The sequence below is a fragment of the Salmo trutta genome, chromosome 1 (assembly GCF_901001165.1).
Source record: "Salmo trutta chromosome 1, fSalTru1.1, whole genome shotgun sequence".
In the NCBI taxonomy this organism is placed as follows: domain Eukaryota; kingdom Metazoa; phylum Chordata; class Actinopteri; order Salmoniformes; family Salmonidae; genus Salmo; species Salmo trutta.
Window position 1 is genome coordinate 18718291 of NC_042957.1, and position 16617 is coordinate 18734907.

A 16617-nucleotide genomic window follows, 5' to 3' on the forward strand; every position below is an offset into this window, starting at 1 on the left:
GAAACCAATGCGGGTGGAGGCCAAAATCAGCATGTTGTTCGTGCAGCAGTATCTTCTAAATCAAAAAGGAATAGGCGAAGCATGAATGTTGGTTACATGAATAAAGATTTAATGTAGCCAAAGATTATAGGAAACCCTGAATATCACTTGGTTCCTACCCTGTCACAATAACTCGTCCATGGCATTTTCATTCATTGTCATGTCAAACAACACTGTATTCAAAGTGCCCACTATTTATATTCTAACTATAGAATTACAATAAACATTCTATTTCCATGATTCCAAAAGTTCACCTATGGGTTTTGATCTAAATGCTAAATGACTAAAATGCTAAATGACTAAAATGTAAATGTAAATCTCAATTGCAACATTTGGTTAAAAATAAGGCCTAGTATTTTTGCCCATATCGTGGCAGTGTGGAAATGATCTCAAATGAGTGCAGGAAATGCAGAAATTGATGGAAATGCAGGGAATTATTTTAGGTTGAATAGAACAGTATAAAAGAATCAGAATGGAGAAAGACCCATTATATTCTAAATTATTTCAAACTCAGCAAAAAAATAAACGTCCCTTTTTCAGGACCCTGTCTTTCAAAGAGGATTCGTAAAAATCCAAATAACTTCACAGATATTCATTGTAAAGGGTTTAAACACTGTTTCCCCATGCTTGTTCAATGAACCATAAACAATTAATGAACATGCACATGTGGAACGGTCGTTAAGACACTAACAGCTTTCAGACGGTAGGCAATTAAGGTCACAGTTATGAAAACTTAGGACACTAAAGAGGCCTTTCTACTGACTCTAAAAAACACCAACAGAAAGATGCCCAGGGTCCCTGCTCATCTGCGTGAACGTGCCTCAGGCATGCTGCAAGGAGGCATGAGGACTGCAGATGTGGCCAGGGCAATAAATTGCAATGTCCGTACTGTGAGACGCCTAAGACAGCGCTACAGGGAGACAGGGCGGACAGCTGATTGTCCTCGCAGTGGCAGACCGCGTGTAACAACACCTGCACAGGATAGGTAAATCTGAACATCACACCTGCAGGCCAGGTACAGGATGGCAACAACAACTGCCCGAGTTACACCAGGAATGCACAATCCCTCCATCAGTGCTCAGCCTGTCCGCAATAGGCTGAGAGAGGCTGGACTGAGGGCTTGTTGACCTGTTGTAAGGCAGATCCTCACCAGACATCACCGGCAACAACGTCGCCTATGGGCACAAACCCACCATCGCTGGACCAGACAGGACTGGCAAAAAGTGCTCTTCACTGACGAGTCGTGATTTTGGTCTCACCAGGGGTGATGGTTGGTTTCGCGTTTATCGTCGAAGGAATGAGCTTTAGACCGAGACCTGTACTCTGGAGCGGGATCGATTTGGAGGTGGAGGGTCCGCCGTGGTCTGGGGCGGTGTGTCACAGCATCATCGGACTGAACTTGTCATTGCAGGCAATCTCAACGCTGTGCGTTACAGGGAAGACATCCTCCTCCCTCATGTGGTACCCCTCCTGCAGGCTCATCCTGACATGACCCTCCAGCATGACAATGCCACCAGCCATACTGCTCGTTCTGTGTGTGATTTCCTGCAAGACAGGAATGTCAGTGTTCTGCCATGGCCAGCGAAGAACCCGGATCTCAAACCCATTGAGCACATCTGGGACCTGTTGGATCGGAGGGTGAGGGCTAGGCCTCTCCCCCCAGAAATGTCTGAGAACTTGCAGGTGCCTTGGTGGAAGAGTGGGGTAACATCTCACAGAAAGAACTGGCAAATCTGGGGCATCTCCTCCATGAGGAGCAGATGCTCCGCAGTACTTATTGCAGCTGGTGGCCACACGATGATACTGACTGTTACTTTTGATTTTGACCCCCCCTTTGTTCAGGGACACATTATTCAATTTCTGTGGAACTTCTTTAGTTTATGTCTCAGTAGTTGAATCTTATGTTCATACAAATATTTACACGTTAAGTTCGCTGAAAATAAACGCAGTTGACAGTGAGAGGACGTTTATTTTATATATAGCCACCCTAAGGTCACACACTACTCAAAGCAAATTTAGAACTTTTATTAATCAAAAACATAAAATACCGTCAAATATTTGAAAAATACCATATGCTATTTTGGCCATATCGCCCAGCCCTACTTCCCCCTCACCTACATTCCCCTTCTCTCCTACCTTCCCCCTCCACCTTCCCCCCCTCCTGTCCACTCCATGCCTCAGCTCCCAAACGTGACCTCACAGCAGGGAGGCTAGCCAGTAGCAGGTGAAAGGTCGTGAACCACCATACAAAAGACCCTCTACTGCTCCTGTGGGGGGGGGGGGGTCTAAGCCCCCCCCCCACGCTCCCCAAAACCGTGTCAAACAGCCAAGACGAAAGCTCCTGAGGATTTGGTGATCGCACTGGGCAACAGATCATAGTATTATACAGGAAAAGTCAGGAAGAATAAACAACTGTATGACAGTACAGTTCAGTTCCGTTTAATCTCCCAAAGGCCATCTCCCCATTCATTCACCTACAAACGATCACCCCCCCTCTCTACCTTCAGTAATGATACTACCCCGTGTTGGAAAATATTTGCGATATGCCTTTCATGTCTGATGGCAGAGTCACAGTTGGGTCTCTTCCGTCTACAGTGTTTGAACTTGAAGCACAATCTGGAACTCTTTAAGAGAAGAGCGGAGATAAAAGTGTAGGGTTTCAGTGGACATCAGGGTGCCGTGTGTCATCTCACACACACAACACTCACACAAAAGCTCAACTTCAAGCTCTGCTTCCAGCAGGTTTTCTATCTGTAGTACAGTACACAGAGGGCAGGTTGAGGATTTATTGAAGATGTCATTCTGAGAGTGAGAAATTAAATGTTATACAACACAGACAGGAACAGGTCCAAAGACATGCTGTGGAAGTGGAGCCATCCCTGTAAAGAACCAACCTAGTAGCAGCTACAGAACACAGTGAGGGACGGCTGTGCTCTCTTAAATCTGCCCTGCAGGCTACAGCTCAGCATAGTCTTCCCAACTTTCCCACCAGACAGTGACCACTAAGTAAAAAACAGTGAGTGGTGATAGAAGGCTTATTCTAGATCAGGTGTTGTACATTAGAGAATAAAAGAGGGGCGGGGCCTGGAGAACGCAGAGTTCTTGAACACACGCTCCCGTCCACCTACCTCCCCCCACCATGTGAAACTGTCACAAATCACTGGAAGCGCACCCCCCTCCCCCCACGTATAAACCGAGCACGTCATTAGAGCACCAGTAAATCACTAGGGAGATGTCACTGGGAGTACTGGGGGATCCAGCCTGTCCCATCACCAGTCAGGGTGTAGCTTTACTGGGTAGAACACTGGGGGGGTGAGGTCACTTCCTCTCCGGTTACATTCTCACGAGATGTAAGTGCCAGTGTAAACACCTGCACCCCGGCCTGAAGAGCTGCAGGGCTCCTTGGCAGGTGGTGCTGTATCCCAGTGGTGTGACAGGCAGGTTTCCTATTCCTTCCCTTTATATCCATTGATATACAAGGACTTGATAGGTGTAATTTATGTTGACAAAACCTATCCAATCACTTTACAAGCAAGAGGCGATGAAGGAAAGTTATGGTTACTCAGGCCTGGTCCTACGCGTAGGATTTCTTTCTGATCTGTTATGCTGATGAAATCACCCCTAGCACTCTTCAGAGAAAGCAGAAAAGGCAATTTCTCTGCAAATCTTGTCAATGGCACAAAAATTGATAATATTTCCACCACAACAACAATCAATAAACTATGTGTATCATGTACAGAAACTACCTTTCTGAATCCAGAGCTAAGTATTATTACATTAACACATTATTACTATTAACTATTATTACTTTAACTTGTCTTTGAAATTTACACAAACACACCCTTGGAACACGCATGGAAACTTTTTATCCCCGACCACATGCAGAGTGGACTGGATATGACGATAATTCAGACGTCTGCAAGAATTTTGAGATGAAGTGTCAATCATCTAAACGTCACTGGGTCCTGATGAGGCAACTAGGGATGTCTTCATAGGTCCAGACACTAGCGGTTCTGGGGGGGGCAGTGCCCCTGTGACAAAAGTTTTGGACCCCCTTGTGGCCCCCCTAAATGTGGAGTATGAAATAAGTTTTACATAACACATTTTTGCTATCATTATTAGACAGAAAATGAAAATAAAAATTGTTGAATGATTATGAACATGGTCTTTTGCCTGCTAATGCCTGCAATGCAGTGAAGAAAACGATATGACAACAATAACATCTAATGTAACTGGCCCCTCTAACAGTACAACTTGGCATTTCAGATTAAACACGTATTTAGCACTTACTTGCTTTCTTTGGCCGACCTAACCTTCGACATCCTGTTCGTGAAAAATGATTCACTCTCACGGGAGAAAAGCTGTTCTTCATTGATCCTCCGTTTACCTGCAAAACTTCTGTAAACAACCGCCAGCAGCGACGCTCTGAGGAAACAATGTTTTTTCAACAAATGAATTGGCCATTTTCATGAATAGAAGTTCATAATCAAGGTATGTACTTTGACATGTAATATTCCGTTGAATACGCGCATGCGTACATTGATTATTTGCAGGTGTCAAGCTCAGGGGTCACGTGTGCTGAAGGAACGCGCTTCAATTAAAGATCCAAATAGCACCTCGGTCCACTGTTTCAAATACAGCCTTATTCAATCATTCATGTAGCCTACACCCAAAGCTGAATAAAAAAAAAAAAGTCTAAATACCATCCTTGAATTGGCATTCTTGTTGTATTCCATTTCTTTCCAATAATGATTCACTTGATATTTTATGATTTATTCAGGACATTAAATAATATAAAAAGGCACAAATATTAAGGGGAAAGTACAATCTGGAGTTCAACTAAACAAGAGATAAGGACCAAGAATGACATGACATTATTGCTTGCTGGTATGAGTGGCATTTCCATTTCTTCCATTTATGAAACAAACCTTTCTTCCCAGTGACATCACTTGAGCCTCTGGAATGCCTTTAACTCAATGTAGGAGATGTGCACACAAGATAAGACAGTAAGACATAGATCCAGAGGGTTTCAACATGACAGCCGAGTGATGTCTGATTCCTCTGACGTCTAGAGAGAGTATTATATGACAAGGTCTATTCATGTTAGTATTGATGACACTTCCACTTCTGTATAAGGACTTTGTGACGTGTAAAAAAGGGATATATAAATCAATTTGATTGATTTACTTACAGATTATTGTTTATCATCTTCTTCTATTGTTTGTGTGTTTCGCTTCACCAGTCACTCAATTGTGATTCAATTTTGCTCAACAGATCAGGAATATGGATATGACATTTTCTGTAATGTTTACCAGTTGTAAATCCTCCTGAAGAGGTCAATGCTATACTGCATTTGTATTGTTATCAGTTCAAAAGTTAGATGGCTAGTTTTGGACTTTGGTAAACAGAGGTCAGTAATACACTACCACAATGCCCCAAACCAACCCCCAAGCAGAACTGGCTAGCCTCAGTTCATGGCCAGTCCATTGGGGCCATCCATCCATGTAGTGCCTAAGGGTGTGTACTAGATTACATCGACAGAGCATTACATTAAATAAGTGGAACTGGCTGGGGGTACTGGAGGAGAGTTTCGGAAAACACCGAGTTAGGAGGACCATCCATGTTGAGCCTGAGGGCGTGTTGAGGCTTCAGTAATTCCAACTGTCACTAGGCACGGGCAGAGAAGGACACACCAATTACATCAATGAGATTCTCAATGGTCCTATGTAATTGTATAGACAGACAGTCTTTATTGAGTTCACAGTACTGAGCCATCACATTACCACTACGTTACTACACATTGCTACTCTTCTGTCTGAGTGCTATCATTCATGTGAGGTACATGCTCATTTTGAATGTACACAGGAAAACTGTCCTATATGATCTCAGTGTGTTCAGTGTTTGTGGTTGGCCTTGTCAAATGCACAAACAGGGATGAACCTAGGAAAGGTATTTTGTATTTTGTCTTTTTCATTCCAAAGTTAAAAAAAGAAAAAGTTAAAACATTAAACCAAATGATTGGAACGTATTCTATTAGCAAGTGCATCATTATGGAACATTATTCCATTGTTCCTTTGTTTGGCCTAAACAATGGGTTACATAGATAATCAAATGCACCCACATGAATTTAGAATGATGACAGCAATGCTGTCTATAAAATCATATATAAAAAAATCTAATCTATTTGATTAGATATGCAGTCCAGGTATGTTGCTACGGTCATTGCACAATGGAAGAAAAACATGATATTATTATCACGTGTGCTTCCTCTCTGGCCTCTAGGTCACCAGGCTGCTCATTATGGCACACACCTGTCACCATTGTTACACGCACCTGCGCGTCATCAGCCTCACCTGGACTCCATCACCTCCCTGATTACCTTCCATATATACAGTTGAAGTCGGAAGTTGACATACACTTAGGTTGGAGTCATTAAAACTTGTTTTTCAACCACTCCACAAATTTCTTGTTAACAAACTATAGTTTTGGCCAATCGGTTAGGACATCTACTTTGTGTATGACACAAGTAAATTTTCCAACAAATATTTACAGACAGATTATTTCACTTATAATTCACCGCATCACAATTCCAGTGGGTCAGAAGTTTACATATACTAAGTTGACTGTGCCCTTTAAACAGCTTGGAAAATTCCAGAAAAGGTCATGGCTTTAGAAGCTTCTGATAGGCTAATTGTTAATTGGAGGTGTACATGTACATGTGGATGTATTTCAAGGCCTACCTTCAAACTCAGTGCCTCTTTGCTTGACATCATGTGAAAATCAAAAGAAATCAGCCAAGACCTCAGAAAAAGAATTGTAGACCTCTACAAGTCTGGTTCATCCTTGGGAGAAATTTCCAAACGCCTGAAGGTACCACGTTCATCTGTACTAACAATAGTACGCAAGTATAAGCACCATGGGACCACGCAGCCGTCAAACCGCTCAGGAAGGAGACGCATTCTGTCTCCTAGAGATTAACGTACTTTGGTGCGAAAAGTGCAAATCAATCCCAGAACAACAGCAAAGGCCCCTGTGAAGTTGCTGGAGGAAACATGTACAAAAGTATCTATATCCACGGTAAAACGAGTCCTATATCGACATAACCTGAAAGGCCGCTCAGCAAGGAAGCCACTGCTCCAAAACCGCCATAAAAAAAGCCAGACTACGGTTTGCAACTGCACATGGTGACAAAGATCGTACTTTTTGGAGAAATGTCCTCTGGTCTGATGAAACAAAAATAGAACTGTTTGGCCATAATGACCATCGTTATGTTTGGAGGAAAAAGGAGGAGGCTTGCAAGCCGAAGAACACCATCCCAACCATGAAGTACGGGGGTGGCAGCATCATGTTGTGGGGGTGCTTTGCTGCAGGAGGGACTGGTGCACTTCACAAAATAGATGATATCATGAGGGAGGAAAATTATGTGGATATATTGAAACAACATCTCAAGACATCAGTCAGGAAGTTAAAGCTTGGTCGCAAATGGGTCTTCCAAATGGACAATGACCCCAAGCACACTTCCAAAGTTGTGGCAAAATGGCTTAAGGATAACAAAGTCAAGGTATTGGAGTGGCCATCACAAAGCCCTGACCTCAGTCCCATAGAAAATCTGTGGGCAGAACTGAAAATGAGTGTGTGAGCAAGGAGGCCTGCAAACCTGACTCAGTTACACCAGCTCTGTCAGGAGGAATGGGCCAAAATTCACCCAACTTATTGTGGGAAGCTTGTGGAAGTCTACCCAAAACGTTTGACCCAAGGTAAACAATTTAAAGGCAATGCTACCAAATACTAATTGAGTGTATGTAAACTTCTGACCCACTGGGAATGTGATGAAAGAAATACAAGCTGAAATAAATCATTCTCTCTACTATTATTCTGACATTTCACAATCTTAAAATAAAGTGGTGAACCTAACTGACCTAAGACAGGGAATTTTTACTAGGATTAAATGTCAGGAATTGTGAAAAACTGAGTTTAAATGTATTTGGCTAAGGTGTATGTAAACTTCCGACTTCAACTGTATGTCACTCCCTTTGGTTCCTTCCCCAGGCATTATTGTTTCTGTTCCAGTGTCATGTCTGTGCGTTGTTCATGCTTGGTATTATGTTACGTTTATTTATTAAAACACTCACTCCCGGAACTTGCTTCCCGACTCTCAGCGCACATGTTGCAGTTATTGTGAGAATTCCTTTGTTAACATTTAGAATAACAGAAACAGTTTTATCATAACCTTTTCATCTGATTTACTGATTGTGTTTTTTTGTTACATTTTGTATTAAATCAAACTCACTCATTTCACTGCCAACAGAGAGCACATAAAGTGTTTTAAAGGAGAACAGTGAGAAAAAGAGAGCTAAATCTAGTCCACTAGCCTACTTCCTGAAATCAAGTGGTCTGATTGTAGACTAAAGGGTATGAAAACAGTGTCAGTATGAGGGGAAGGACATGTCTATCATCACTGATCTAGCTGTGGGAAACTGGGTCACAACATTGAACTTGGGCCTGCATTCACAAAGCGTCTCAGAGTAGAAGTGCTGATCTAGGATCAGACTCCCCCTGTTCACGTCATTTTATTAATTATGATCTGAAAGGCAAAACTGATCTTAGATCCTGTCACTCCTGCTCCCTCCCTCTTGACGTCGCCAGTCTATTAACCACCAGTCCTGGCAACTACGACTACGCACACCTGGACTTAATTATTCCCCCTTTATTTAGCCCTCAGATGAAATGAGTCATTAGGTAGTATTGTTTTCTCCCACGTTCTGTATGCGGCTCATGTTTGTTCATCTGTATCATTTCAATAATAAACTCACCTTCTGCACCTGCTTCCTGACTCCTGGCATATTACGTTACAGATCCTAGGTTATAGGATTATCTTCAAGTGTTTTGGTGAGAGAGATCAGCTGAATCAAATGCATCTTAATGGTTGTTTCCCAAAGTATTCATTGCACTTAGGACAACATTATTCACAGTCTCCCTAGGGTCTGATAATGGTTTAAGAACTAAGAACAATTTAGGGGGTCCCATCGGAAGGATCAAATGCTCTGTTAGGTGGCATATTTGTAGCTCTGAGAAAATCCTTGACTCTTCTGGTTCATTCTTCACAGATGAAGAAGAGGGGAAAGCATTCCCCTTCATCACATGATTTACGGTCTAGGTCCCATGCCCTCTGCCGACAGCCAGGAGTAAGCTTGGGCTAGTGGGTAATGTGTTCCGGAGGATCTGGGCTGGATGGTGGAGGATGTGATTCCTCCACAGGGAGTAATCCTCAGAACCTGGCCTCACAACCTTTTCAACTCCATATTATCTTTCCTGTCGAGGGATGACCTCATAGTCAACTGGAGACAGGTGGATCCATGGAAATAACCAGAAGTCTCTGTGAAGGAGAAGCAGTTAGAGGCCCTACTCAGGTAACAGTCAGACAACAGCTAAGCCTGTTGTTGTACTGTGTGTCCTCCTTCTCGACAGGATGTAACCTCTCAAGAAGAGGGCTAACAGTCAGATAACTGCTAAGCTAAAAGCAGGCTAGCAATTAGACAACTACTCTGCTACCTCAGAAAGCTGAAAGTCCTGTTGCTGAGCTAATAGGCTATATGTCACATAGGCCCAAACTCCAACCTGTAGCGATCAGCCAGCTAGCAGGTAAATCTGTAAATTAGAAAGTCAGCAGATATTATCTACTATAATTGTCAGTTGCTAGCATGCTAACATAACAGATGATTAACACATATTTCATTTTAATATGAGGTTTCCACAGTGGAATATTACCCCGTATTGCATTCCAGTCTCATGGATAGGCCTAAATAAATTAAGCAATGGAATCACTATACAAATACAAGGAATGGAGGTCATTCGGATAAAATAATATCATAGAAGTGTAATGGCATCTGGATTGAGTCATCCACAACAAAGTGTATGGCTACAGACACTATAATGTAGCTAGATTCCCCTAGAACCTGAATAAGCAGCATTCCATAATGGAGGGAAATGAGGCTCTGTACAAATGGGCCTTTATCTCAGATGAGTCAGACCATGGGACTCAATGATCAGTTCCTGGATTGGAGATAAACATTGGTAAACGCACTGCAGGAAGTGTTTATGTCTGTGGTGTAAAGTACTTAAGTAAAAATACTTGTCGTTTTTGGGGTGTCTGTACTTTACTATTAATATTTTTTACAACTTTTACTTTCACTTCACTACACTCCTAAAGAAAATGTACTTTATACTCCATACATTTTCCCTTACATCCAAAAGTACTCGTTACATTTTGAATGCTTAGCAGGACAGGAAAATTGGCTAATTCACATACTTATCAAGAGAACATCCCTGGTCATCCTTACTGCCTCTGATTTGGCGGACTCACTAAACACATGCTTCGTTTGTCTGAGTGTTGGACCATGCCCTTGGCTATCCATAAATTTAAAAAACAAGTCTGGTTTGCTTTATATAAGGAATTTAAAATGATTTATACTTTTACTTTTATTTTAGCAATTACATTTACTTTGGATACTTAAGTGCATTTAAAACCAAATATTTTTAGACTTTTCCTCAAGTAGTATTTTACTGGGGGACTTACACTTTTACTTGAGTCATTTTCAATTAAAGTATCTTTACTTTTACTCAAGTATGAAAATTGGGTACTTTTTCCACCACTGGTTTATGCTCCCTTGTTACTATCAGTGCGTTCTCAAATGAAATTGTATTGGTCACACACATGGTTAGCAGATGTTAATGCAAGTGTAGCGAAACGCTTGTGTTTATAGTTCCGACAATGCATTAATATCTAACAAGTAATCTAACAATTCCACAACAACTACCTAATACACACAAATCTAAAGGATTGGAATGAGAATATGTACATATTAATATATGGATGAGTGATGCATTAGTTAGTTGTTGAGTGTTTTCTTGTTTCTGTTGATTCTTTTTCATCCACACTTATCCATATATACCCCTAGTCTATTCAAAACAAGTACTGTATAGGATTAGATGGACCAGAGGGCTTTGCTTTTAAGTGACTTCATGACTTCATCTCATAATGTAACTACACTATAAAAAGTGCTATCTAGAACCTAAAAGGGTTCTTTGGCTATCCCCATAGGAGAACCCTTTGAAGAACCCTTTTTCGTTCCATGTAGAATCATCTGTGGAAAGGGTTCTACATGGAACCCAAAAGGGTTCTCCCTGGAACCAAAAGGGTTCTCCCTGGAACTAAATATGGTTCTCCTATAGGGACAGCCAAAGAACCCTTTTGGAATAATTTTTTCTAAGAGGGTAGTGCAGGTTGTCAACAAGCCGGAACTAAAGAACATGTCAGTAGATCTAAGAACAGAATGATACACATACTGTTGTTATTCCATAATGCACACAGTCTTTCATTCAATAGCATATTGCATTACCCAGGCCCTGCTGGAAGAAGAGTCTGACAGTTACACAGGATTATCACCATTTAGGTAATTTACAGTGCCTTCAGAAAGTATTCACACCCTTTGACTTTTTCCACATTTTGTTGTGTTACAGCCTGAATTTAAAATTGATTAAATTGAGACTTTGTGTCGTTGGCCTACACACAATACCTGTCAGCGAATGCTAGGAGTGGTGGTAGGAGTCAGGCGCAGAGAGCAGAGGTAAGGAAAAAATTAATTTATTCCTTAAATACAAAAAAACGGTCGACGCCAACAACCGGCGTGAAATGCGAAGTGCCCAATTACAACGGGTCCACAGTACGCATATAAAATAACCCAAGTAGATCGCCAGCACATCCATCAACAAAAACACTCTGACGAAAATAATCCCGCACAAACCTGGGCGGGCTAAACAGGCTTAAATAACCATAAATCAAGAGACACAAATAAGGAACAGGTGCAAACAATAAGACATACCAAACGAAAAGGAAAAAGGGATCAGCGGCGGCTAGTAGGCCGGCGACAACGACAGCCGAGCGCCGCCCGAGCAGGCAGGGGAGCCACCTTCGGTGGGATTCGTGACAATACCCCATAATGTCAAAGTGGAATTATGTTTTTCGAAATGTTTACAAATTAATTAAAATGAAAAGCTGAGATGTCTTGAGTCAATAAGTATTCAAACCTTTTGTTATGGAAAGTCTAAATAATTTCAGGAGTAGAAATTTGCTTAACAAGTAACATAAGTTGCATAGACACATTCTGTGTGCAATAATAGCATTTAATATGATTTTTGAATGACTACCTCATCTCTGTACCCCACACATACAGTACAATTATTTGTAAGGTCCCTCAATCGAGCAGTGAATATCAAACACAGATTCAACCACAAAGACTAGGGAGGTTTTCCAATGCCTCGCAAAGTAGGGCACCTATTGGTATATATACTGTACATTTTTTTAAAAAGCATCCCTTTCAGCATGGTGAAGTTATTAATTACACTTTGGATGGTGTATCAATACACCCAGTTACTACAAAAATACAGGAGTCCTTCCTAACTCAGTTGCCGGAGAGGAAGGAAACCGCTCAGGGATTTCACTATGAGGGCAATGGTGACTTTAAAGCAGTTACAGAGTTTAATGGCTGTGATAGGAGAAAACTGAGGATGGATCAACACAATTTTTGTTACTCCACAATACTAACCTAAATCACAGAGTGAACAGAAGGAAGCCTGTACAGAATACAAATATTCCAAAACATGAATCCTGTTTGCAATAAGGCATTAAAGTAAAACTGCAAAATATATGGAATAGAAATTAACTTTATGTCCTGAACACAAAGCATTATGTTTGGGGCAAATCCAACACAAGACATCACTGAGTACCACTCTTCATATTTTCAAGCATGGTGGCAACTGCATCATGTTATGGGTATATGCTTATCCTCAGCAATGACTAGGGCCTTTTTTAGGATAAACATTTATGGAATAGAGCTAAGCACAGGCCAAATCCTAGAGGAAAACCTGGTTCTGTCTGCTTTCCAACAGACACTGGGAGACAAATTCACCTTTCAGCAGGACAATAACCAAAAACACAAGGCCAAATATACACTGGAGTTGCTTATCAAGATGACATTTAATGTTCCTGAGTGGCCTAGTTACAGTTTTTACTTAAATTGGCTTGAAAATCTATGGCAAGACTTGAAAATGGCTATCTAGCAATGATCAACAACCAACTTGATAGATCTTGAATCATTTTTTTTTTCAAATATTGTACAATCCAGTAGTGCAAAGCTCTTAGAGACTTACCCATAAAGACTCACAGGTGTAAACGCTGCCAAAGGTGATTCTAACTTCATGACATGTTGTCTGAAAGACACAGAAACTCACGAGGTGGGGTCTGAGACACTGGTTGAAGTGAATGTGGCAGTGCAGCGACGCTATAAAACCCCAAAAGCCTGTAAAGCTTAGTCCAGACTCCATACAACCATTATCAGAGCGTTCTGTGTGTGTGTGTGTGTGTGTGTGCTTGCGTGTGTGCTTCGCGTGTGTGCCTGCGCTTACTAGTGTAGTTGTGGTGAAAGGGTGGGTTAAGATGCACATTATCTGTAGCAGACTCTGGAGACTGTAGAAAGAGAGGACCTCTGGGTGAACTAAGTCAGAGAAAAATGGTGTCTGATATTTGCATTATTCCACACACATAAACACATTTAGACTATTTAACTCTATCACACACACAAGCACGCACGCATGCACACACACACACACACACACATTCACACTAACACACAGCTGCCAGACTGTATAGCCATGGGCTGTGAGATCTGTAACATTTGTAGTTCACACACACACACACACACACAAACACACACAAACACACACACACACACAGGGGAAGCTTATCTCCACCATCGGCTCAGAAACACTGGGAGCCCAACGCTTTCAGCGAGAGCCTTTCAGTAAGAGAGAGCCTTTGTGAGATCAGCGTCTGATACAGAGAAAGCCGTCAGAGAGAGAGGCTAGTAAGGATTGATGACCATTAATTCAGAAAGAGAGAGAGAGCAGGAAACACCACAGGAAATGCCTTAGAGGGAGTGTAATGCTATCTCTGATGAATGCTGGGACATACTACCCACTACACCATTCTGCCAGCAGATAGGGTGGCATACGAGCAAGGGTGAAATGCCATGTGTATGGGCCATACATATAAAGAGTTATCTTCACACCCCAAGCATTTTTATGATTAAGGATGGTTATATTACCCTGATAGAACTGGAGTGTTTATAGACAGGTAATGGTGTACACCCTGCATAAGATATCAGTGTTTGCTATCATTCGGCTTGTTAATATGACTGACACGGTGTGACATAACTGGGCCTATCCCTTTAAATGATCACCCATGAGGGGGTATTTGATTAAGCTATACTCAAGTCAACGGGACTGACATATTTATTAGTCGCTAGTTGCTCAATTCAGATTGTTGTGCCTGAAGTTTAACTGATAAACAGAAACTCTATCGTGTGCTCTTTTACCCCCATATTCCCCAGGTGTCTGTAACAAACAGTAATACAACTAAAACCTGTTCCCTTCCCCTATGTGTATCTCACACTCAGTGGAGCAGAAAGAGAGAAAACAGGTCCTATCTGATTGACACAGGAAGCAGATACCTTACCCCTGTCATCACCATCATTTTGCCGATATACAACAATCTTCAGACAGTTTTCCGTTATGATTCGCCTTGTTGGGGGTGCATTGGTCAATAACTAAATTATCTTCTTTTCATCCCAGTGGTAGTGAAAGGATGGCATTGTTGGTCTTCCTGTAGCTGCACTATTGTCTCCACATACTGGTGGTGTTGGTGGAAAAATATGTCTGTGAATATTGTGTTTCCTGGGAGGTGATTGCTATTGGAACAAGTGGCCATACTGTAAATCCACTCTCTATGGCGTTTCAACAATAATAAGTATCCTTTTCTGTTTTAAATCTAACTTGAAAGGCAAAGCAACACGGTAACACCTTCCAATGTCAATATTGTCAGAGAGGGTGAGAATATGATGAAGTGATTTCATCAACAGTGCTAAACTTTGAAATATGGTGTTAGGGTTGGGGTTGAAGTTGGTGTGAATGATGGGTGAGTGCATGTGAGAGGGGTGTGTGTGTGTGTGTGTGTGTGTGTGTGTGTGTGTGTGTGTGTGTGTGTGTGTGTGTGTGTGTGTGTGTGTGTGAAACAGGAGCGGACAAGAGACTACAGACACACACACCTGAGGGCAGGTGTTCTTCCGTAAGTGTTTGATCATCCATCAAACCTCCAAACAGAACAGTAGGTAATAAAGTCATATCTAATCCTCAGATCACTGTTGTTCTTGGGGGTGCATGCTTGCCGCCCCAGCCCCCTTGCTTTCATACACTGTGTCTTACATCATAAGCTGGTGCCAAGCACTGTCCACAGATGATGATGTCATCACCATCACAATTTCCAGTTACAACGGGAAAGTGGTACAGACAGAGATTCCCTTGAGAAGTACCTATCCCTCTCCCCCGTTCTCCTCTTTTCTAGCCCTCTCTCCTTCATACCTCTTGTCTCTTCTATCCTACCCTCCTATTTACTCTCTCTCCCTGGTCGTGAGTGGCCACAGATGAGTTTATCTGGAACAACAGGCCGGTGAGCTACAGTGACCACTCCTTTAGTGTTACTGTATGAGATCAGTGTCCAACAGTAACCCTGCCCTGAGTGCTGCTGTGGGAGAGTCTCAATTTACACCTGCAATCAAAACTTCCCCGCAGAGTACTACCTCAGATCAGAATATCCTGTGACACTGTATGCTGCATGTGTAACCGATGTGAAATGGCTAGTTAGTTAGCGGTGGTGCGCGCTAATAGCGTTTCAATCGGTGACGTCACTCGCTCTGAGACCTGAAGTGGTTGTTCCCCTTGCTCTGCAAGGGCTGCGGCTTTTGTAGCTTGATGGGTAATGATGCTTTGTGGGGTGTCAGTTGTTGATGTGTGCAGAGGGTCCCTGGTTCAAGCCCAGGTTGGGGCGAGGAGAGGGACGGAAGCTATACTGTTACACATGTTCACGTAAATACAGTTAGCAATTTAAAAGTAGAGTGCTACTGGATGCTACTCACCCCCTCTTCCCATCCTTTCTCTCCCCCACTGACCCCCTCTCTTCAACCCAGATATCTGATATACTATCCTCAACCTGACCTGTACCCACCTCTCCACTCTCTCTGTCTCCCTCCCTCTCCTACCCTTCCATGTCATCTGCATTTCCCATTATCCACAATTTGAGGAATCCCCCCACCCACCTCTCCCGCCCACCCTCCCCCGTCCCTCCACGCTCTGACTGTCAAGCCCCTCTCAGCATCAGAGGGGGCCAGGGGAGGGGGCTCTGCTTTTTCCATAATCCCAGTCAGGAGAGGGGGATGTCGGGCAGGCTAGGTCGCAGACTTCCCCGGGGCTAGATCACCTCAGACCAACTTTGACTACTGTCTGTCACAAAGAGACTCGTGTTAAATGCCATTCCATTCACAATGAGACAGGGAGACGTGTGTAAATTGAGACATTAGGTGTCTGGGTGAGTGTGGAAGGCGGCTCTTATTAGCTACAATACTGCACTGTTTGCAATTTGCAATGCTGTGGCGTATTAAATATTCCCCACTTTTTATGGGAAGTTTT

General features: G+C 42.4%; 1 protein-coding gene across 1 annotated transcript in view; it reads right to left on the minus strand.

Moving 5' to 3' along the window:
* LOC115175843 (pleckstrin homology domain-containing family G member 1) overlaps positions 1-4528 on the minus strand; it is a 118024-nt gene extending 113496 nt beyond the window's left edge. Inside the window, exon 1 of the mRNA XM_029735440.1 lies at positions 4330-4528. Coding sequence (XP_029591300.1) covers positions 4330-4411 — 82 coding nt within the window. The 5' untranslated portion in view covers positions 4412-4528. The remainder of the gene's footprint in view (positions 1-4329) is intronic.
* Positions 4529-16617: the final 12089 nt, after the last annotated feature.